Genomic DNA, 23,305 nt, shown 5'->3' with positions numbered 1-23,305 from the left:
TATTTGCCCCATTTAGGTTTGTATGAGCAACTTGAAACAAGTGGAGAGCCTCCTATGATGTGCTTAGGATCTGGCCCAGGAAGACAATTGAACAGATGCCCGAATGAAACAATGCCATAATCTGCAAGTTTAAGGCCAGCCATACAAAGGACTGATTGGCGGGGACTCACTCGGAGTGCCTCCCCAGCCCGTCAGACCCGTGACCCACAGCTTCCCGCCCGACCAGAGAGCAGCCAGCCTCTTGCCAGGGGGGCCACAAGAGCAACGTCGACCTCTGAACCTCAAGGGAGAAACTTGGACCACCGCTTTCCAGACCCGATGGCCTTCTAACAAACCCATTCGTCTCCAGACCACAGCCAGGCTGTTTCAACTACCACCGGTCGAGTCTCCTTCATTATAGCCAGCCCACCGCGTCAGTCTTCTAGAAACCGCACAGACGTGCTTTGCACCAGTCTCAGTCTACGCCCATGCAGTCGTCACATTCCTTATCGCGTTCCACGCAACGACCTTCGAGGGCCGAATCCCCTTCAACTATTAGCAGCAGCAACGGGGCCAGTATGGCGTCACAACCATCTGGTCCTCGGAGCTCGTCAGGGTCTGCCCAGTCTCATGCATCGCGAAGTGGTGTGGTAAGCTTACTCTCTTCTTTCCGAGCCCATTCCTTAGGCCTTCAAGCTGCGCATTCAATGCTCAAAGCTAACTGCAATGTCTCAGCCCGGAAAGCAAATATCGCAAATCGAAGCCAGCGTCACACACCTCCTAGTCGCAACGAAACAACTACTCGAGACTTTAACCCAATGGTCTCGACGAACCGCCACCGAAAACGAGGTATCGGATGTTTATGTGCGCTTAGGATATGAATTCAACTTGGCTTGTCGTGCCTTCGGTGCTATTGGCGTGGATACATCAGACCTCGGCCCTGTGCCTGATTTACTGCGGACGATTCTGGAAGATACATTGAGTCAGGATGCATCTCCTCAGAGCCTGGACAGATACTTGCCTCGTATACGCGATATCATAATAAATCTTTTACACGGCTTGAAAAAGAAACAGGCTCGATTACGCTCGCGACAACCTCGAGATGGGATGCCACCGAGACAAGCCAGTTTTGGTAGTCTGGCAGGAAGCGAGGCTGGTCCGTCACAACCCGATGAAGGCACACCTTCGTCGCCGCAAAAACGACCTTCTTCCGCCCGCCGTTATGGCAGCAGTGGCTCATTAGAGGACCAACCGCCAATGCCGCGTGATAACGCGGTTCCTGATCGAGAAGCATCACGAAGGGATGCCGACAGAACCCTGATTTCGCCTACTCCGACTTCTTCCTTGTCAGCATCAGCACTTCAAGGGCAATCTTCACAAAATGATAAGTCCACAGTACCTCCATATTCGACTCCCACGCCACCTCCACCACCTCCGAAACAAGATGATGCATTGGGAGCTTTGCAAAGAAGCGGCGAGCTGGAGCGACGTGCCTCGCGCAGATTTTCGGCCTACCAGATACAGAAGCACCTTGGAACATCCTCCAACGGTGTCCCTGTGCTACCGACTCAAACTACACCTATACCCAATAGAGGCCGGGATGTGAGAGAATCCTTGAACGCTGTCCGGTTGCGAGGGTCCTATCATGGTAGGCAAAAATCAGCGAATCGCCAGGAGTCATCACCCAGTAGGACAACGTATCAGCGTTCCACTTCGGTTATTCCCGAAAATGAGCCAAGTCAACCGAAGCCGCAAGTCGTCCCTGTCAGTGAAATGCCCGCCAATGACGACAGTCCCATGTCCAGAACTCCAACAGATAAGCTTCGGTCCGCGGTAGAAATAGATGGGCCCGATATTTCTACTGCTGACAGCTCAATCTTGTTTCCTCAACCTGGCCAAGGCCTTCCTGTCTCTAATGACATTGAGCCAACGAAGACTCAGCCCACCGACGCTGTTCCTAGGACGCCCAAGGCTCAAGAACCTCCCATCACACTTGGCACGCCACCTCAAGTCCAGCAGTTTATACCAGAACAGTCTCCATCTCCAGGCAAGGAGCTTACCTTGTTCTTGCAATATAAAAGTAAAATCAAGAAATATGTCATCCCTGAAGGGTCTACTGGCCTCACAATCGGGCGTCTTCAGCTCGCATTTATTGAGAAATTCGCATGGAACACTCAACAGAATGGTGTCGATCTTCCCGAAATATATATCCAGGATCCCGTTTCTGGGGTACGACATGAGCTTGAAGATCTAAGTGATGTCAAAGATCGATCGGTCCTCGTGCTGAATGTTGAAGTCCTTGACGAAGTGAAACGCCATTTCGATGATGGTATTGGAAGCATTCGTCGGCTGATTGAAGGCGTCAAGAGTACAATTGACGGCCAGGAGACCGCAATGCAGCGCGTCTCAGAGAGGCAGCTGGATGCTGCCAAAGAGATGGCGCGTCTAGCAGCCACACCACAAATCACGCTCCCACCAATTGCAGATACTACCAGGAAAGTACAGTCTCCTGTACCTTACGATGGTAGCCGGGTTGCCGAAATCCAGAGCCTGCGACGTGATATTGCTGTTTTGCGCCAAACATATTCCAACTTCTCCTCTGATATTGCAGCCTCTATGAGCAAGATTCGCGCCAAAGCAAGTGGCGTCAAGACCGCTGCAGCTGTTGCAACGACACCGTCATTCGAAGGCGATGCGGGACGTGCTCGTATCAATTCTGGAAAGAAGGACCTTGGTGATGAATCGGAAAGACTTGTTGGTCGGGTTGATGATCTTCAAGACCTTGTTGAAGACCTACGAAAGGACGTTGTACAACGTGGCGTACGTCCACTGCCTCGTCAGCTGGAGGCTGTCAGTAAAGATATCAGCACGGTGACCAAGGAGGTCAAGAAGATGCAAGACTTCCTCAAACGTGAGAAACCGATTTGGACCAAGATCTGGGAGAAGGAACTTCAACTTGTCTGTGAAGAGCGTGATCAGCTTACCATGCAGGAAGACCTGGCTGCCGATCTTGAGGATGATTTAGAAAAAGCCGCCCAGACATTTGCACTTGTTGAACAGGCTACCCGACAGCAAAACGTTCAAACCACAGACGGCGGACCTGTACTGCGCAGTACATCTCGCACTCTAGCAATCGACCAAAGTATAGACCCCATCAAGGCAAAGGACGGCGTGCTTGGTGAAGTTCGAGCTCTTCAGCCAAATCACGAGTCTCGACTAGAGGCTATCGAGCGTGCAGAAAAGGCCCGCCAGAAGGAACTAGAGTCTCGGCGTGTGGGTCTTTTCCAGAAAGAGCTGGGGTCATTTGTGGAAGAAGGGAAGTTGAAGAAAAGCGGCGGATTCGAGGAGACAGAACGCTTGCGTCGGGCGAAGGATGAGCGGATACGTAAGGAAGTTTGGGAACGCCAACAAGCTCGGGCTGCAGCAATGGAGGAAGCGGAAAAGACGGCGCCTGATGCAACCTCGCCAGAAGGAGAAAAGGGAACTGATGAACCTCCTGAGGGTGAAGCAGAATCTGCCCAAGAGGACTTTTCATCACCACTTGCTGCTGAAAGCACAGAAACCTCAACACCGAACGAGCTGGAGAATGGTACAACGGAAGAMCCCCCCGCCGAGCCCAATGTTATATAGGCGAGCACTACTTCTGCCTGAAAAGTACCACCTCTCTCCCATCCGACATAACTGACATAGCTTACTTGGTTTCTTGTTCTTTCTTATACGAATTGTCTTCTGACATCTTTATTATATACTCCTAGGCCATGACTCTCTTTGGTTATCGTTTTTTATACTTATTATGTCTCTTCACTGCTTTCCTTGAGATGTGGAATTCTTATGAAGTTTCGAGGATACCCATGAACGTCATTGATGTTGTTAGCCTTTGTTTTTATTTAGGTGCATTATATTATTCGTTATACAGTCCGGTATTACTGAGATAGTTAATTGAGGTGCTGCGATAAGAAAAGATCAGCTGCGTAGCAACAAGAGGCCCGTGCACCCAGCTTTATTTACTTTTGCCCAACTCTACTATGAGCACCACTGATGCAACATATAACGAACAACGAATGATGATATAAGCCGACCATGAAGATTCATTGAACTGTAATTTTCTGTTAATAAGGTCAATATGAGACCAACTAGGTCGTCGTACATACTCTACGGCGTTTTAGTGCTATTGGCATCCACAGCGGCGTCAACGTCAACATCAGCCGGAATCAATAGCACCGACATCAAATATGGCGGACAATTACCGTCCGTCATCCGAAAGATGAGCGACGATGAAGGAGAAAAGTTCTATTTTGACTATTGGAGTTGGAATGATCCGTTCTTGCCATCCGACTCTTCACAAAGAGAGGTTGTCAACACATCAGTAACAGGATTGGTGGAGCCTCAACCGGCAATTTTACTACATACCAGCACTGACGCAGACTTGCTGTCGTCCACTGAGGAAGAACGGGATTACGCTAGATCTGCCAGAAGGGCTTTATTCATGCTCTTGGGACGAGATTTTCAGTGTCCCACGGGTACGTTTAGCTGCACCTCAATTGGGCAACCCGATAGCTGCTGCGGGGACGGTGCTACTTGTGTGATAGTGCAGGACACTGGTCTTGGTGTTGTTGGTTGCTGTCCTGCGGGGGAGACATGTGGTGATACTGTGAGTTCGTGTGGAGCTGGGTATTCGAGTTGTGCGAGTAGTCTGGGAGGTGGTTGTTGTATTCCGGGGTATACCTGTGTGACTGGTGGATGTAGGCAGCCCTTACTCTTTACTTACGTGGGTTTGACTGATTGATTAGGTGCATTTGTGTCGACATACACTGTGACAAGACAGTCGACGACATTCATTTCGTCTTCTACAGTTTCTACAGTACCAACTGTACCAACTTCGGTCTCAACTACTTCATCTTCTACCCACACGACGATAAGCACTAGCACGACATCGTCCTCCTCTTCCTCACCCACCTCAACAGAGACTACCAGCACCGTCTCCCCTACAGCCCCAGTACGACCTACAACCAGTTCCCAAACCACCATAACAAGCAGCGCCACCACCACATCCAGCACCACAGTCTCGACCTGCCCTACAGGCTTCTACGCCTGCTCCGCCGTCTACGAAGGCGGATGCTGCCGCACAGGTCGCAATTGCGACACTACTTCTTGCCCAGCAACGTCATCCACGACACTCATCAACACAGACGGTATCACTATTGCTGTGCCGACGGGTAGTGCCGCGACGACCGCTACTGAGAGCAGCGGTTCGTGTGCGACTGGCTGGKTTAGTTGTGCTGCTTCAGCGGGCGGCGGGTGTTGTCCTAATGGGTATGTCTGTGGTAGTAGTTGCACGGCGTCGAGCTCAGGGACTGCGACGGCTACGGTTGTGAAGGAGCAGCCTGGTGTAGCGGGGAGGTATGTGGCTGATGTGTATTTTAGCGGAGTTATGGCTGTATTTGTCACGGTCTGGGTATATTTTGGGATTTGATGTGATTATATATGACCGCATGTATATAGAGCTATGAAATATAACATGAATGACTATCCTACAATATTGTTCATCTAAATAAAATATAATAGGCTAATAGCGCCGGTGAGCAAACATCGGCTAAGGGCGCTCTCCAACGTCTCCACATTCTGCCGGCCCTCTCCACATCTCTCGCCGAAAACACCGACTCCAGTGCTTCTCCTCCTCCACCCGCTCTCTCGTCTTTATTTATTTCTCTTGATTGCTCGTGTGATATCCATTCTTTCCATACTTTACTTGGACAGTGCTGTTATATGTAAGTTGCAGACGCTCAATCTTTGGTCTGCGCAGTCCTCATGCATATTGCCGGGCAATAAGCTGACTTTCTGGCTACAACAGTATCGCGACTATCGGATAACAACCTCAGTCAATACAGCCCACCATGTCGTCCTCCGAGAAGCCTCTCCCCTTCGCGTACCAATTCGCCGCCGGTGCGATTGCAGGTGTTTCCGAAGTGAGTAATAATTCGGCAAACCATCTATACTGCTGTACGTGCAACGTATAGATTACTAATGACTTCTGCTTAGATTCTTGTCATGTACTTCTTCCGAAATCCTTTCTGCTCGTTCGTGACGGACAATTGAATTGACAAATGCGCTAGGTACCCATTGGATGTCGTGAAGACGAGAATGTACGTTGAAATTACGCAGACAGAATGTATGGTCATGGCTAATTCGGTGTAGTCAACTCCAGTCCGGCGCTGGTACCGGCGAGGAAGCTTATACAAGCATGTTGGATTGTTTCCGCAAGATCGTCCGCAATGAGGGGTATGAACTCTTGCTCCTTGCTTGCTGACAAATGCTAAATTTTCCCAAAGAGCATCTCGTTTGTACCGTGGTATCACCGCCCCTATCTTGATGGAGGCTCCGAAGCGTGCCACCAAGTTCGCCGCCAACGACAGCTGGGGTGCCTTCTACCGCAACCTCTTCGGTGTCGAAAAGCCCACTCAGTCCCTGGCTGTTCTGACCGGCGCCACGGCCGGAGCCACAGAGTCCTTCGTTGTTGTCCCCTTTGAGCTCGTCAAGATTCGTCTCCAGGACAAGGCCCAGGCACACAAATACAACGGCATGATTGACGTCGTCTCCAAGATTGTCAAGGAAGAAGGTGTCCTCGCCATGTACAACGGTCTCGAGGCCACGCTCTGGCGCCACATTCTCTGGAACGCCGGTTACTTCGGTTGCATCTTCCAAGTCCGCCAACAACTTCCCAAGCCTGAACCGGGCAACAAGAGCCAACAAGTCATGACTGACATGATTGCCGGTGCTATCGGTGGTACAGCGGGTACCATCCTCAACACGCCCATGGACGTCGTCAAATCGCGTATTCAGAACAGCCCCAAGGTTGCCGGTTCCGTGCCTAAGTACAACTGGGCCTGGCCCGCTGTTGCGACTGTTGCGCGCGAGGAAGGATTCAGTGCTTTGTATAAGGGTTTCCTGCCCAAGGTGCTTCGATTGGGTCCTGGTGGTGGTATTCTTTTGGTGGTGTTTACTGGTGTTATGGACTTTTTCCGTACTCTGCGTGCGGAGTGAGGTCTTTTGACTGAAAGAAAAAACATCGAAAAGCAACCCAAATATTACGATAGAAAAGAATCCGAAGAATGTGCGAGGGCACTTGATACCCCTAAGTAGAGTCCGACGGCCGAGAGAATCGAAGCATGGGCAGAAGAGAAGAGAAGAAGAAAAGGAGGTTTACAAGGCATGTGTTGAACATTGGTTGTCATCTTCATGTTTAGTATTTCATCATTGCTAGCTGTTTGGGAATATTGTACAGTCTGTCTGAGCTAGAGTTCTTCCTCCTTCCATTTCCTTGAAAATGTACCTGTTTCTCCCTAGATAGAGCCATCTCAATAGAGCCTGAATCTGATTGTTCTCCAGAGTTACTTAGAACTCGATGCAAGCCTATCAACACGAGTTAGTATGCTATATCACTAACAATCAAAAAGAAATGTCATGAACAGATCTCAATCTCTCAACTCCTCAGGTCTTTTCAGTTTATTATTTGTAACAACATGTCCCATACCTCCAGCCGAACCAGGGAGCAGAATAGAGAAGAAAAGGCACAATCATAATCTCGCGGTGCCATTCTCACAGATCAGACGTCAAGCAGAACAAGACAGACAGACGCAGCGAGACGAGGGCCAGAGACGGAGAAGAAGGAATGTCTGCCGAAGCCATTGATTTGTTTTTCCATCTTCTTTGAAAATAAGATGGAAACCCTCATGGAGAAGGAGCGGGTAAACAAACCCCAATATGCGGCAGGAGTCGTGATGACATAACTTGTTGTGTATATGTAGGAAAGCAGATTCAAGTAGATTTCATGGAGCCGAAGCAAATACTCGAATATATCCGCGTTGCATACCAGTGGTATTATCCCAGCTCCTCGACTGTGGTCTTGCTCATAACCCGGGAATAGCCCCTTCGAGGTATGATGTTCCTCTTCTTTTCTTGCTCTTCTGGTTTGTCGGAGGTATGTTTGATGATCTGACCTTTTACCAAGTTCGCATCATTGGAGGAGAGATTGAAATTCAAGAAGGGAGGGTGGTACTTCGATGTTGGTAACCATCTTACCTATATAGCAGCTACATCAAGCTGTATGCTCGAAATAAAGAGTCGGCGATGGTAGAAAGAGAGACAGATCAAATGCGAAGAGGAAGGTGGATCTGATGGCGAAAATAAAGCTAGTCCCCAAAAGGATAAGTGGGGAGCTGGCTTTGAGTCCCACCGTGGCAGGCGCTAGGCCCAATCGGCGATAAGCATACATCACTTATTTGTTAGCTACATCGAGGGGCATCTTGCTACTTTGTCTTTATGCTTCGAGGGTGTTAGTTGTCTTGTTTGTTCTGCAGTTACTGCTTTTCGAAGAATACGATAAGTTACTGCGACGAATACAAGACAAGACAGAGCTAGCGATATTTGGACAGCATGGGAGCACTAAGACGTGCCATCTTCTCCTTCCCCTGATCCTCTCGACCGTCTACAGCCGACTACAACGCACGAGCGAACTTGATCGTACCAACAAACAAGCACTATAATTACTATGGACTTCCTCAAGTCTGCCGTTGCCTCGGCGATCTCGAAAGGAAGCTCTCTTCCCTTTTCCCTCGGGGACCGTGTCGATTCAAACGAGTCGTTATGGACACTACACAATGCGACCAAGCGGGTGCGCGCCTCTTTTTCTCCAGTCCCTCGTTTACAAGAATCAATACTGATCATGCGCGCGAGCAATAGGATGACGGCTCCAATTGCAGCGTTTTTACCTTTGACGTCAACGCAAACAAATCCCGCCTTCCCCTCGCCAAAAATGCGATGCGCAAGTTCCGGACATTGAGACATCCCGGCGTAATACGAGTTCTGGATACGATCGAAGTAAGACACTCTCGATTCAGGCACATAAAGTGGACATGCAACTGATCCTGGTATAGACGGAATCGCATATCTATATTGTTACTGAAAGAGTGACGCCTCTTTCCTGGGCGGTGAAGCGCAAGAGCATTACGGAAGAGACAGCGAAATGGGGTCTATATACTGTAGCTGTGAGTTGAGTGGTTCAAACCATGAATGCGCTAGATCTAACATGTTTCGGATAGTCGACACTCAAGTTCATCAACGCAGACGCTTCCTCCGTACACGGCGCTATCCGAGTATCTTCTATATACACAAGTGAAAGTGGGGAGTGGAGGTTAGGAGGATTCGATATTTTGAGTTCCATGAACGACGATGATGCAGTCATCTATGTACGTGAATGAGTACTGTTGTTTCGAAGTATTGCTAACATGAACGCGATACAGACATACGGCAGTCTGGTACCTGATTCTGCACGCTACGCGCCACCCGAGATCAACAAAGGAGGATGGGAAATCATCAAGCGGAACCCGCTGGCTGCAGTAGACTCATATGGATTGGGTATTTTAGTATTTGAAGTCTTCAATGGCAGCTTTACAGGCCCCGATCAGGTCGGAAAGACGACCAATATACCGCCGAGCATGCACCAGAGCTATCGAAGATTAAGCGCTGCCAACCCTAAGTTGCGACTGAGTGCTGCCAATTTTGTTGACCAAGGTAAAAAGATCGGTGGTTTCTTTGAAACGCCTCTGATTCGATTAACCGACGATATTGAAAGTTTGGGATTGAAGAATGATGAGGAACGGGAAGAGTTCCTCAAGTGAGTGCACATTCTCAAGTCTTATGGAACGATACTTACATTTTCAGTGAACTCGATTCCATATCTGAAGACTTCCCCGAAGACTTCTTCAAGATGAAGATACTGCCTGAACTCTTGAAATCGGTAGAGTTTGGTGGTGGTGGTCCCAAAGCCCTCACTGCCGTCGTTAAAATAGGAACTAAACTCACGGATGATGAATATTCGTCCCGATTGACTCCAGTCATCGTTCGATTGTTTGCAAATCCCGACCGGGCTATCAGGGTTAGCTTGCTGGATAATCTTCCCTTGATGATTGATCGTCTACCACAGAAGCTTGTCACTGACAAGATCTTTCCACAAATGGTAAGCGAATCCTATGCCTCTATCTGATGCGGAATGCTCACATGTATAGACTTCTGGATTCACGGATGTTGCACCCGTTGTTCGAGAACAAACTGTCAAGGCAGTCTTGACGGTGATTGGAAAGCTGTCTGATAGAGTAATTAACGGAGAGTTACTTCGGTTTTTGGCTCGTACTGCAAATGATGAGCAACCTGGTATCCGAACAAACACGACGATTTGTTTGGGAAAGATTGCAAAGAACCTTTCGCCGGGTGTAAGTATGTCTCGCAGTTCTCATGAATATTGTACTAATTGAGTCTAGACCAGATCAAAGGTGCTGGTAGCGGCATTCTCGCGCTCAGTGCGCGATCCTTTCGTGCACGCACGAAATGCAGGATTACTGGCTTTTGGAGCAACGATAGAATCGTTTTCAGAAGACGACTGCGCAAGTAAAATCATGCCAGCGTTGTGTCCTGCATTACTTGATAAAGAAAAGTAAGTTGTGAAGCGAGGTCTAGGTTTATTCTATCTAACTTGTCACAGGCTTGTTCGAGACCAGGCGAACAAAACCCTCGATTTATATCTACAACGTGTGCGGAAACATGGCAGTACCATGGCTGACACAGTATTACCACCACCGAATGCTGTTGACCCGGCTGCACAGAACAATCCTAATGCCGCGCGAATTGGGACTTCTAATGATACTTCATGGGCCGGATGGGCCATCTCTTCATTCACCAACAAACTAACCGCCGCGAAGGGCGAAATAGAGCCTACGAGCGCCAATAACGCACCTGCCGTTACTGAATTAGCTCGACCTTCTTCCGTACCCCAACCTACAACGACTCCTATGGCCGGACCCGTGAAAACAGCTTCAAGGTTACAGGTCGAGGCCCCTGCATTAGTACGAGCTGCTTCAGACACAGCTGCGCAAACAGCAATAGACACCCTAGAACCATTAGACGATGACGACTGGGGCGCCGACGCCTGGGACCAAGGCGACGAGGACGCAACAAAAGCCGATGAAGATCAATTTTTCGATGCTGGCAGCAGTCCAGCTCCAACATCTCCAGCTACTACTTCAACGTCGGCAGTGCCCTACGATGACGGCGGCGAACCGGATTTTGCAGGTTGGCTGGCAGCACAGTCGAAAGCAAAGACTAAGAAACCGTTGCCGAAGGGATTGAATAGTAACAAGACAAGTGCAGCAAAACAGACACTCCCCGTTCGTTCGGCGCCTGTTTCGCGGTCCGCCTCGTCACGGCCAGCTGCTAAACCTGCAAAGATTATTGATACGAAGCCTAAAGATGAAGGTGAAGAAGATGGTTGGGGAGATGCGTGGTAATGGCACCAGGATTCTACCAGTTGGCTTGTATGACTTAGTCATTGCATAGTAGAAAGTTGACCTCCTGCTTCAATGATCAAATGTCGATCGTCGAGTAGCTACATAATCGTACCGGCTAGTGGCTTTCAGTACAAAGCTTGACCAAAATATTTTTAGGCCACGGATTGAGTTCTGCCACGGGCTGACACAGTTCTGTGATCTCATTGGCTAGATTCTTACTCGATACGCTCTAGCAAATCATATCAATCTTGTTAAATTATTCAGCTGTACGAGAATGGCGTAGTTCTGGGTCAAACGTGGGTACTAATCCTCGAATGATTAGGGCTGAGGCTTGGGGATACGGGCCAAGCCAACCGCGTTCCAGATTAATAAATTCCTCGCAGGCTCCAGCATTTGACATTGCTTTCAATCATCACTTTTTGCATGTTCATCCACACAATCAGTCAGGAGTATTCAATAGTTTAGACACCGACCGGAGCGCAGCCCTGGACGATCTCTGCGGCAGTGTCTGCAGTGCCGCCAAGCCAGTGACACCTCGCCGGCTGTGCTGTCAGGCATCAAGATACAACTTCTTTAAAAGTGTCAATTGAGTCTGAACTCCAGGCTCATTGCTGAATCGAAGTAATTAGTTCATTCAATCATTCAAAATGGATCCCGATCATCCACATGAAGCTCCTCCACCTTACTCTGCAGTTGACCCTATGCAACTACAGGAACAGGTCGATGGACATAACGAGGATCTCCCCCCTCCACAATTAGAGGCCAGCGTCGCTTCGCTAAACATCCAATCTCCATCGCCAACATCTACATCCATTGTTACTCCAACAACAGAGACACCGGAAATTTCAATCACAGACTCCGGGCCATTATCCGAACATCCCGCGCCAACAGTCCCGGCTCAATTCGCCTCTGCAGCAGGCTACTTCGCTGAACGATCTCAGCCCGTCTCAGTAACCGAAGACGCCAAACGAGAACTGCTCATTCATCACATGACAATCTACGCCCGCAGTCATGGCAAGGATTTCCCCCGCAGACCACGCTGCTGGAACAGCCGAACCAGCGAAGTCAATCAACATGATTGGGACACATTTCTAAATTTCTTGTTCCCTTCTCATCTCAACCCAGCAGCGTCATCGAACAGACTTCATCGTCAGATACGCGCTGAGATCGAGCGGGATCGTAAGGATCGTGCTCAAGAGACCGATGAGCAGCGATCAGCGCGGATAAAGGAAGTGATTACGGAGTGGAATGATCACTTTTTCGCTATTCGTGCAGTCCACATAACATGGACATATGTGGCAGATTTAGAGGAAGGACCGACGTCGTCTTTATGTCCAAATTGCTATCCCCAAGCAACTAAAGTCTCTCGAGACCGCGGACTCGGCCGAAATGACTCGACAAACGCGCCGATTCCAGTATCTACGGAGCAACCAATTAAACAAATCATAAAACGAAGACCGGTAGCACAGAACAGCTGGGGTTCAGACTCACAAACATCAAGTGCTGGTGTTGAGCTTTCTCCCGTCGTCGTATCCGGCGGATTTCTAGGCCAAGGAAGAAACCAAACCCGAATGATAAACCCCGAGAGTTATCAATCGTCTGCATCGTGGAAATCGCATCCCGTGGCTTGGGCTGCGCAAATGACTTCAATAGCGCAACAATACGCAACCAAGATCAGCAACCAGGCACAAGAATATGGTCGAGCGATGGAAGAAAGTGCATTGGCCCGTTCGCGGCAGGTGGAAATGTATAGTAAGAAGGTAGAGCAAGACGCATTGGCGCGCGCAAGGCAGATCGAAGCCATGACAGTCGCCAAGGGACAGAGGATCGAACAAGCTGGAGATCGGATCGCCAGTTGGGCGTCTAACATGGGGAAGCGTGCCGTCAATCCGCGTCCTGGTCCAATGCCGAGTGATCATTCCTACGATCTTTCAACATACGACTTCACCTACAACAATCTGATCAGACAGCAACAGCCGAGTTCCCGACGACAATCTACGGCTTCTGATACATCGATCTCATCCGTATCGTCTATCGACACTGTCTCGTCGGTATCGGATCTAGAACCAGACGACCTCGCATCCATCCGAGCGCAACTTTCATCGCTGGATGACTACCACCATCACGAACTCTACGATGCTGCGGTCTCCCTCCGTAGTCAGCTCGAGGCTATGAAAAAGTCCCGCTGCACGGGTCGCTTCAGGTCGCACCATCACCACCGCCCCTGGGGCCGATGGGAATCTCCCGAAGAAAGTGCCAATAGGGAACAGCGACGGGTGGCAATGAAGCAAGAATCAAAACTCTTGCGAGAGAAATTCAACGAGATTGAGCGTCGTGCGAAGCGCGAAATTCATGATATGCAGAAAGCGAGACGGGATATGAAAAAGAGGCAGCAGCGGCAGCAGCAGCGGCAGCGGCAGCGGACGTGTGGTTCAATGGTGTCTGAACAATCGCTGCATGTAGAGCCACCGCGATCTCGTGGGATGCCTGATAGGACGGTGTCGGATACGAATACCGATTTGTACAAGGAGGTTCATATGGGACCGCCAGAATCATTGGATCGTACGATCAGCGAGCCTATTACTCAGGTTATTAGTAAAAACACATCCCCGTCGATTACATCTTCAACAAGCACATCGACCGCATCTGCTACTACCGTAGCTGTCAACCCGCACGAAGCAGCAAAAGCGTGGACCGAAGCACAACGCCTACGCGTAAAAGAAATCCAAAAGGCGAACAAAGAGCGCATCAAGGAGATTCAGAAATCGTACAAGGAGCATGAAAAACAACAACGCAAAGCGATGAAGAAGCTGTCCAAGCAGAAACATACGACTACTTCTACGTTTGGCGGAGTTTATTCGTCGTCGACGGCGAGTTTGGAGACGGGGACTGCTAGGATGGGGTCAGGGCAGGCTGTTGAGGATTTAGATGATGTTGCAGTAAAACCACCGCAAGAAACTGGGACTGAAAATTCTGCCGTGACAAGAGAGATGCCTAGTCAGGAGAGACCTCCTAGCGAAATTGCTGGTACATTTATAGCGGAGCTGGATGGGACGTCAGTTGAGAGGAAGTAGCCATAGCACTTGATAGATGTATCCATATTGTTTTTACTAGCGAAATATAAGCGTGATCCATCAATCACATATCTGCGCTCATGTCTATAAGCTTAACACATAATCCACAAGAAGAGAACTCGCTTTTATTATATGTCAGGTCGACCGAGAAGATTACCGACCCGCCGCCTCATTCCTTTCCACCAAATCTCCCACCCCGAGACCCCTCCCAACCTTGACCCGGATCTTCTTCTCCTTTTCTTTTGCGCCGAGATCACCTACAGCTTCACCCTCATCGGCATTTTCATCCCCTTCTTCGACTGCTTTTTTCTCTTCAGTGGTGTCTTCGGACCAATCGAGCCACAGCGGCGTGAGATCGTGACGCATGGCATACGCATCCTCGTCGTCGGCGTAGTATTTGCTTTCAATCTTCTCCACTTCAAAGCCCAGTGTATCCCTGTATAAGTGTAGGGCAGCTGTGTTGGAAACTCGCACGTGTAGAGAGACGTAATGTGCGCGGTGGGACTCGGCCATTGCTCGTTCTACTCCTCTATTAGTATGCGGTATATACCCAAGATCGAAACGTTAGGGACATACGACTCATCCTCATCAACCTCTCCGCAATACCCAGCCGTCTATGCGTCCTCATCACACTCAAACTCGTAATATGACCATGCGCAACCCCATCGGACGGCTCCTCCTCCATTTTCGCAAGTACATACCCCACGACTTTGGGGTAGTCATAGTCCACCTGCCGAGCACCGGTTTTGGAGGTTCGCGGTCGCACGACGGCCACGAAGCTGAGTTGCGGCCATGTGAGGGCGTGGTAGAGGTAGTATTTGAGAAAGTAGTTTTCGGGTAAGTTGGTGATGTTGCATGTTTGTACGGCGGGGAGGAGGKTCATGTACGAGGGGAAGGACGAAAGGGGGAGGATGTCGACCATTCTGATTGGCGGAGGTGTGAATTGATTGGATCGTTTTATTTATAATGTTGACTTGTCGCGCAATGGTTTTATCCTTAGGAGGAAGGTTGTCGAAAGTGTTTCTGACGGATTGAAGATGAAGATGAGGGACTCGTTTGATGTGGGTCCGCTTACTACTCCAGCTTAGCTTGTCCCTCCTTCTACTACTACAAGTTTACAACCACCATCATCAACTTATCAATGCTTTCAAAAATGTCAACCTGATGTTATATATAGAAAGCTAGATCCGATATAACGACTACTTGATTATGTCTCTAGTCAGAATGATGGTCGCTGAATCATTCTGACCTCTTCCAGCACATGGTCAATGTTAACAACCAACATGAAGCGTTACCAGTCCATATGGCTGACTTTGCTTTTCAATACGCGGAATCCGTTCGTTTGAAGTTATGGCAAGGAGTTCGGTACCATTGCCATGAATTCCGATATGCTGGTCCCAGGCTTCGTGATGATCTTCAGGGGCAGAGCAGGCAGCTCGGAGGGTCGACCAACGCCGGAGGATCAAAGATTGATCGGATGATCGAGGAATTTACGGATGGTGACAGTTCTTACAAATCACAGAATAGCTGCTCATTGTATGAACGAGAGTATATATATATCACTCTGCAGTCCTTCGAGACGCAGTGTATGCAACCAAATCAATACAGTCAGCCATTAAACTTCTACTCTCCTTAAAGCTCATTTGTGCATACATATTCCATAAACAATGGATCTTTTCACTCGAGGCAACGACGCTTTGAACGTCAACCCAGCCACCGGTGTAGCAGAAACCCTCTCCCAGCACGGCTCCGACTGGCTCTGGGCCGTCACCGCAATCTACATCATCGCTTTCGTGAGCCCTTATCCCCTTTCCCCAGAATCGACAAGTATACAAAGCTAAGTGTTAAACAGTTCGGCACATTGATCCCCTGCTTCACAGCCCCTGAAAGTGACCGCGTCTTCCACTACCTCCTCACAATGTCCCTCCTCGTCGGCTCAGTAACCTACTTCGCGCAGGCCTCTGACCTTGGCTGGATCGCTCTACAGGACGCCGCGCACAACACAACACGGCAAATCTTTTACGCAAGATACATCAACTGGACCGTCTCATTCCCTTCGCTTGCGTTAGCGTTGGGCCTGTTGTCTGGTATATCATGGACGACTATCATCCTCAACGTATTCTGTTCCTGGTTCTGGGTCCTGAATTACCTGGTGTCTGCCCTGGTGACGACGGAATATAAATGGGGGTTTTTCGCATTTGGCACATTTGCATACGTTATTTTGGCGATGAGCACGCTCAATGAAAGCCGCGAGGCTGCCGAGCGTTTAGGCATAGCGCGCGATTACATGACCTTGTCGCTGTTTGTGAATGGGTTGTGGATTCTGTACCCAATTGCATTTGGTCTGAGTGATGGCGGAAATGTGATTCGCGTCACGGGTGGATTCATCTTTTTTGGGGTTTTGGATGTGCTTCTAGGTCCGGTGGTGTGTGGGTTGTTTGTGGTTATGACGAGGAAGTGGGACTACAAGAAATTGAATTTGGCGTTTAGTGAGGCTAGACATCCGGTTGCTGAGAGTGTCAAGGAGCCTGCTTTGGTTGGGGGTGAAAGAAATGAGGCCTGATTAGTGTCGTGTTGTAAACTGGGTGGTTGAGAAGACTGCATGTGACTAAGTGAGGTTGGCCAGGGTGTGAGGATTACACATAGTATAGAATAGTAACAGGGTGATCTAGTAGACTAGTCTTATTCAAATAGATTTGATAATTATGTTATTGATATCCTATGTTCGTTGTCTGATATACAACACCTAACTCCAGCCAACCCGTCTAACCCAAAATCAAGAAACCCCCCAGTTACCTATCATCAATAAAAAAGGAAAGCACCGACAGCCATGATAACCCACCAGTGACCTGGAACCTGCAGCTTCAAAGCCCCCGAAGTCGTCGATCCACAACAATGACCGTTATAAGTCACATTGTTCATATCAGCAGCAACCTCAAACACTGATCCGGGGAAACTGCCATCATTGTAGTAGTCGACAAGTAGGAAGTTTGGAGGTCTGCCCCAGGTTGCTATACAAACAATTTCAGCCATACTGTCTCGCTTTAAGACGAAGAAAGAACTTACCAGTGCAATTATCAGCCATCAACCCCAGACTACGATACCCAGACACACCATTAGTCTCATTCAAAACAGCCGTGTTGGGAATCAAAATATCCAGTCCTGAGAAAGAAATCTCCACATTCAGGTTGTGGTTGGCCATGTACATGATCGACTTGGCACTCTCCTCTGACAAATTCGGAGGTCTCTGCGTCGTGCATGGAAAATCAGGATCAGTCGGAGAAAATGGCGTTTCCCACATTTGTGTAAACTCGTCCAATATGTAGGGAACCTCGGTCTGATTCGCATTATAGTCCATAAATATTATAGCCCTCTTCTGCGTCAGGATCAAGTCCGACAATAACGGCCAGTCATCCAGACCCATAGGAATCTTAGGTGGTTGATATGCATATTTCGAAAGTCCGGAATTGACAATTGAGTCTGTAAAGTTGCCTACACCGATCAGGTCGTAGTTCCCCATCAAGATAGTGATCACCTCGTAAGGATTGTTGTTCAACCATTTGTTTACGGTCGTGAGATAGTCTTGCAGTGTACCCGCATTAAGGAGGTCGCAGGACGTATGGCACAGATATAACGTTCCATTCTGAAGGTGGACCTGGAATTGCAACATGCGGACTCCGTCGTTGAGTTGGGTAGTTACCGGATATTTCTGGTTTGAGGCGATATTGCCCTGTCTGTCAAAGGGACTGTTGTGCGCCGCGACGTAGGTGACGTTCGAGTAATTGCGAGCGCAAAACTCGACGTAGCCGTTGCATGGCTGCGTGTTTGTCGGTAAGGGCGTGGTTGAAGTCGTGCTCGTCGTTGTGGTACTGTTCCTCGAGGCAGTGGCATTGGGCGCTAAGGTGGTTGTGCCCTGGCTGCCCACGAGCATGGTCACCGTGCCGGAAGTGGTTGTGTATGCATCGGTTGCATTTCTCGTCACTGTACCTGTCAGAGTACTTGAATCGGAGGACAGAGTGACGGTCGTTGTGACGGAGGGATAGGTGACTGAGCCCGTCGCTCCATCGATGCTGAGGGGATCAACAGTTCCAGAAAGGGTTACAATGGCAGCTGTCTCTGTGTTTGAAGCAGAGGTCGTTGAAGATGAGGAGGATGTTGTTGACTGGGCCAAGGCGCCTGTCAACAGAGCCACTGCCATCCATAGCGAGAGCATCTTCAGTCGCAGTGTGCAGTTTCACCAGAGTGGTGATTGTTGTTTCAAGGTTGAAGATACTTGCAATAGATAAACGAGGCAGGAACCGTGGGAGATAATCCACTGGGTCTCGACCGACACGAAACCCTGTCTGCGGGGATGTGATTGGCTAGGAGTATACAGATTCAGGATGAATCACCAGGCTATGTCAGTTGACTCAATTGTGTACTGACAACACTACGAACACTAAGAATACGCCTCTACAGAATGACAGTGGCAGATGACGTGTCGAATCGTCCGACTGGGTCTCTATTCTCTTTTTTCCTTCTGTGATTGTTTATCAAAGCCACACAGTCATACGCAAGATGAGACTGCCGAAGCCCTCCGAGTGGACTCTATGGATCCCCTGGACGTCATTAGGGGGGCCTGCAAGCCAATAAGCCGCCTACTCAGCCCCTAGCTCGGCCCTAGACCAGCCTCTAAGACCGCCTAAATCCCCTTGAGTCTCTAGCGGCTACTAATCGCAAGCCACACCCGCCACTAGCAGACGATCTGGACTCTCCCGCCGCAGAGATTACCTCAGAGTTCCCCATCTCGGTGTGGTCTTCTGCGATGATCACAATTGTTGCTATCTTTTTTTGGGCATGATCACTTGAATTCGTGTCCCCTGTCCGTTGCCTTGCAAGTTAGTCAGTGCCGACTCGGTCAGACATTAGGTAACTACTACCGCTGCCTCAACCCTCATTCAGACCTAGATTGTGTGCTTTTGTCTGTTCCTGCAATTCTTTTAGAGGTGTATCCTCTTCTACCCTTCTACTTGGATATTGACTCCGGTGTTGCTATCGTCATTGTCAACTCTAGCTCACCGACAGAATGGCATCCGAGAAGAATATCCAAAGCTCCAGGCGGCACTCAACCGTCGTCTGGCACCGCCTAGTCCGCTCTCTCATCTACCTACTCGCCTGGATCTTCCTCCTGCTGGTAATGATTGGAAACATCTCCAACAAACCCGTCCTACGCGAGACATACTTCCTCAAACTCGACACAGCCAACGTCATCCCGCAATCAATCCCCAATGCCGTCTTTATCAACAGTATCGCTCGCTCCATTGGACTCCATGATTTCTACCAGGTTGGACTCTGGAATTACTGCGAGGGTTACGACGATAGCGGAATCACGAGCTGCTCGCATCCAAAGGCCTTGTACTGGTTTGACCCGGTATCGATTATCCTGAACGAGCTTCTTGCCGGTGCAACCAGTGCGTTCCCCCCGTACCTTTAATATATCAATTATCAAATATTCTTCAAACCACTAACATGTATGACTAGTCGCCCTCCCCACTGAAATCACCGACGCCCTCAAAATCGCCCGCGTCGCATCGCACTGGATGTTTGGCCTCTTTATTTCTGCTACAGTCCTCAGCTTCATCGCCATCTTCCTCGTCCCCTTTGCAACATCCAATCGACCCCCGCAATCCATCTCCGCAGATGAGCACATCAACGAAACCGTGCACCCGCACCGTCGACCAACATTCATCCTCTTCCGGGCTTTACCCATGGCCATACTCACTTTCCTAATCGCGCTATTCACCGTCGTCGCCTCTGTAGTCGCGACGGTGATGTTCGTCATTTTCAAAAATGTATTCATGAACAACACCGCTGATTTGAATATCAAGGCCTACCTCGGAAAACCCATGTTGGCATTTATGTGGATTGCGTCGGCGTTGACGCTGCTCGGGTTCATCGTGCAGGTCGGGTCGTGTTGTTGTGCTTGTTGCGGTGGCCGAAAGGCAAGGAAACAGCTCAAGGCGCAGCGAAAAGCGCGGCAGAAGGAGCAGAGTGTGAGTTCCGCGGGCACGGATGTCAATGCTAGGAGGAGGTTTCGATGGGGGAGGCGATCGACTTGATTTGATATATACGTAGGGAGGATTAGTGGCATGTTTACTCGGGCTTTTGGTAGATAGACAGATTTCAGCGTGCTTCATGTATTTTATTTCTGGCGGAATCATGTTCATATTGATGACAGTTACGAGAGCGACGACGGTTTCATATAGATTTCTGGTTACACCTACTCTATATAAATAGAACCAGCCTAGCAAAATATACATATAATGTCAACCAGTTGATTAGAGACTGGAGTCAAGAAATATTAATGAGCTAATATTATTACTACATTCAAGGTGACTGTGTTTTAAGGATGAGATTTAACTGAATTTGTATTGTTTATCACATGACCTATCGTAACATCATCATACCAACAGAAGCAGCATTAGACACGGCTCTAGGACATATGTCCTCATGTCATCTTCCATCCTTGACAATCAAGAAGCTAGCCTCAGTCCAGCTGGAGACAGGACCATACCCAAACCCGGCCCATAGACTCCCGCTCCTTGTAAGTTGTAATCAGGCCAGAAAAATAATTATAACAATTTATCGAACATAAAGGGAGTAACACAATGTAGGAAGAAAGGAGATGATCTTGATCAAATATATATTAGAAAAGAAGTTGAAGTGACAGGAACGGAGGATTAATTGCCCTTCTTCTGGTTGCCAGCTTTCTTGGACTTTGAATTCTGACGTTTACCGCCCGGATTCAACGACACGATTGCAGGTGGAAGAACTCGATCGCGCTTCTTGTCTTGATTCCGCCTAAAGCTGGTCACTTCATGCGTGGTCTTTGTAGAAGTCGTCGAAGCTTCGTCGTCCTCAACCTCGATGTCGTCTTCGTCTTCCTCGTCGTCATGGCCATCATCAGATGATCTGGAGCTAAAGTTGTCCGAATCTGAAGCTGCTTCAAACTCGTCGTCCTCGTTATCGCTGACCAGACTGGGTGCCTGATGAGACTCCACGGTGACAGGACTGAGGTTGTCATCCATGTGCATCAAATCCGTAGCGCCCGACTCTTCCAAAGGCAACGCACTAGGCAAGAAAGTCTGATACTGCACAGGTGCATGAGACACTTTCGTAGGCGTGGAAACGTCCATGTCCCGAGACATGGGCATCTCATGTCGCTTGCTACTGGTGGGTCGTTGGCTGGCAGCTTGCGGCATGGTTGTGCGAGCAGGTAACCTTGCGCCTGTACCAACTTGTGGTTCCTCAGAAGCGTCCTCGTCCTCGGATTCGCCTTCCGACATGAACTCGCTCAAGTCGACTGTAGTCTTCGCATCACCAACAATCTGATCCAAGTTTAGCTTTGAGCCAAGGTCGGCTAACATGGAAGAAAGATGAGGCGTAGCAGGTGAAGCTTTAAAGGGAGACGAAGAAGTCGCGCTGTGGCCCTTCTTCAGTCTCGCTACCTTTGGCGTCTCACTGCACAAAGGAGCGACTGTCTTCTCGATAGTATGTGCCGTTCGAATCAGAGGATGCACAGACCCAGGGTTGACAACAACAGGCGGTTCATTTGGTGTAGTACCGCCGATAATAGCTCCAGCCTCGTCGACATCTACCGGCTCTCCACACGCCTCGGCTGCGGCATCGTGACTGGCAAAGGTACGGCTATGCGCTATACGGCAGTGATTGATGAATCCTTGGGTGCTGGAGAAATCGAAACGTCGACAGTCCAGACACACCAGCTTGACTTGCTTGTTATCGCTCTTCCGCTTGATTACCATCGGGCCGGCTTTCTCCTTAACCACGGGATAACCATTCGGTAAAGCCGCGAGCCTAGTGCTCATACTGCCGCGCTGAGCCCGTGATTTTCCTGCCACATAACCGTTCTCGGTAAACGTTCCGCGAGTGTAACGTGATTCGGCAGACGAGGCGTTGGAAGGCGGTAAGTCGAGCGATTCGCCGCCATCAAAACGAGAATCAGGCAACAACCATTTGGCGTAGTGTCGAGAATAAGGACCGTCAGCCACACCCCAAGGTGCAGGAGAGGCGGGKGGCGGACCAGTTCCTGAATAAGGTACTGCAAACCCTGAACCATTGCTCACAGACTGCGAAATGCCGTTGACACTAGAACCGGGATAGGGAACCTCAGCACATCGACGAAGTTGCTCCAACGCCACCTGGCACTTTGCGATTTCCTGGTCGATAAGACGAAGCTCGTTATGCTTCAAGAGAACCTCCAAACTCAGCTGGGCATCCAACGACTGGCGCAAGACATTTATATCTATGTTCGCTGGTTTCGGAGGAAGACTGGCGCGTTTGGAAGGGTTCTCTTGTTCGTGGGTAGTTCGCTGCGTAGTAGTAGACTTTGATGCGACATTCGTCTTTGAAGGTGCCGAAGGTGCCGACTCATGACAGGCTTCATCTTGACTAGGCGGCGTTGGCAGGTTCGCAACATTGCTCCCATTAAGTTCGGTCAGCGGTGGTTGATTAGACGATTGGAGACGTTTCGCCGAAGGCTCGTCAATAACGGTGAAGATCTCGTGATTGTCGCTTCGCTTGCGTTTAAGCAACTGAAGAGGCGCGCTCCCCATGACAGGCGACTTATGCGGTGCTGTACTGACTAGCATATCGGGTGCTAACTTATTGACCCCCAAGCTCGAAGTCCACGGTAGCAAGCGGAAGACGCCATGCGACAACGCCATCTGTGGATATAAGTTCGCTTGCACGAGATTTAAAATTTATGTTGTATTAGTATGAGTGGCTAGATGACCCATCAGGTTTAGTCAGCGTCGACGCTGAGACTGTGTCGAGAGACCGATGGAAATTTGAGAGGTAATGTATTAGGCTGATTGTTCCACAGTTGGGCGGCAGCGACCAGCACTCCAGTGGACA

The 23,305-nt window shown here is 49.3% G+C and overlaps 9 protein-coding genes across 9 annotated transcripts; 6 read left to right on the top strand and 3 right to left on the bottom strand.

Moving 5' to 3' along the window:
• Nucleotides 1-557: 557 nt before the first annotated feature.
• On the top strand, nt 558-3,609 carry BHQ10_000314 (uncharacterized protein; the record flags this gene model as incomplete). Its single annotated transcript, XM_040875363.1, has 2 exons — nt 558-629; nt 715-3,609. The coding sequence occupies 2 exons, from the start codon at nt 558-560 to the stop codon at nt 3,607-3,609; spliced, it is 2,967 nt and encodes a 988-aa protein (XP_040728819.1).
• A 493-nt stretch (nt 3,610-4,102) lies between these two features.
• Nucleotides 4,103-7,020, top strand: BHQ10_000313 (uncharacterized protein; the record flags this gene model as incomplete). The annotated part of the gene is made up of 8 exons (XM_040875352.1): nt 4,103-4,499; nt 4,569-4,630; nt 4,805-5,434; nt 5,859-5,945; nt 6,019-6,029; nt 6,093-6,122; nt 6,175-6,258; nt 6,309-7,020. 8 exons carry the CDS (start codon nt 4,103-4,105, stop codon nt 7,018-7,020), a joined length of 2,013 nt encoding a protein of 670 aa, XP_040728818.1.
• Nucleotides 7,021-8,527: 1,507 nt separating this feature from the next.
• On the top strand, nt 8,528-11,318 carry BHQ10_000312 (uncharacterized protein; the record flags this gene model as incomplete). The annotated part of the gene is made up of 9 exons (XM_040875341.1): nt 8,528-8,650; nt 8,719-8,856; nt 8,913-9,023; nt 9,078-9,224; nt 9,279-9,652; nt 9,700-9,994; nt 10,044-10,247; nt 10,296-10,468; nt 10,517-11,318. 9 exons carry the CDS (start codon nt 8,528-8,530, stop codon nt 11,316-11,318), a joined length of 2,367 nt encoding a protein of 788 aa, XP_040728817.1.
• Nucleotides 11,319-11,965: 647 nt separating this feature from the next.
• On the top strand, nt 11,966-14,392 carry BHQ10_000311 (uncharacterized protein; the record flags this gene model as incomplete). Its single annotated transcript, XM_040875330.1, has 1 exon — nt 11,966-14,392. One exon carries the CDS (start codon nt 11,966-11,968, stop codon nt 14,390-14,392), a length of 2,427 nt encoding a protein of 808 aa, XP_040728816.1.
• Nucleotides 14,393-14,545: 153 nt separating this feature from the next.
• On the bottom strand, nt 14,546-15,314 carry BHQ10_000310 (uncharacterized protein; the record flags this gene model as incomplete). The annotated part of the gene is made up of 2 exons (XM_040875319.1): nt 14,546-14,913; nt 14,969-15,314. 2 exons carry the CDS (start codon nt 15,312-15,314, stop codon nt 14,546-14,548), a joined length of 714 nt encoding a protein of 237 aa, XP_040728815.1.
• Nucleotides 15,315-16,059: 745 nt separating this feature from the next.
• Nucleotides 16,060-16,955, top strand: BHQ10_000309 (uncharacterized protein; the record flags this gene model as incomplete). Its single annotated transcript, XM_040875307.1, has 2 exons — nt 16,060-16,185; nt 16,245-16,955. 2 exons carry the CDS (start codon nt 16,060-16,062, stop codon nt 16,953-16,955), a joined length of 837 nt encoding a protein of 278 aa, XP_040728814.1.
• A 239-nt stretch (nt 16,956-17,194) lies between these two features.
• On the bottom strand, nt 17,195-18,605 carry BHQ10_000308 (uncharacterized protein; the record flags this gene model as incomplete). The annotated part of the gene is made up of 2 exons (XM_040875296.1): nt 17,195-17,403; nt 17,459-18,605. 2 exons carry the CDS (start codon nt 18,603-18,605, stop codon nt 17,195-17,197), a joined length of 1,356 nt encoding a protein of 451 aa, XP_040728813.1.
• An 852-nt stretch (nt 18,606-19,457) lies between these two features.
• BHQ10_000307 (uncharacterized protein) lies at nt 19,458-20,490 on the top strand (the record flags this gene model as incomplete). The annotated part of the gene is made up of 2 exons (XM_040875285.1): nt 19,458-19,842; nt 19,913-20,490. The coding sequence occupies 2 exons, from the start codon at nt 19,458-19,460 to the stop codon at nt 20,488-20,490; spliced, it is 963 nt and encodes a 320-aa protein (XP_040728812.1).
• A 621-nt stretch (nt 20,491-21,111) lies between these two features.
• Nucleotides 21,112-23,004, bottom strand: BHQ10_000306 (uncharacterized protein; the record flags this gene model as incomplete). The annotated part of the gene is made up of 1 exon (XM_040875274.1): nt 21,112-23,004. The coding sequence occupies one exon, from the start codon at nt 23,002-23,004 to the stop codon at nt 21,112-21,114; it is 1,893 nt and encodes a 630-aa protein (XP_040728811.1).
• Nucleotides 23,005-23,305: the final 301 nt, after the last annotated feature.

This window comes from Talaromyces amestolkiae, assembly GCF_001896365.1.
Source record: "Talaromyces amestolkiae strain CIB chromosome Unknown scaffold1.1, whole genome shotgun sequence".
Lineage (NCBI taxonomy): Eukaryota > Fungi > Ascomycota > Eurotiomycetes > Eurotiales > Trichocomaceae > Talaromyces > Talaromyces amestolkiae.
This window is presented reverse-complemented; position numbering and strand designations above follow the sequence as displayed.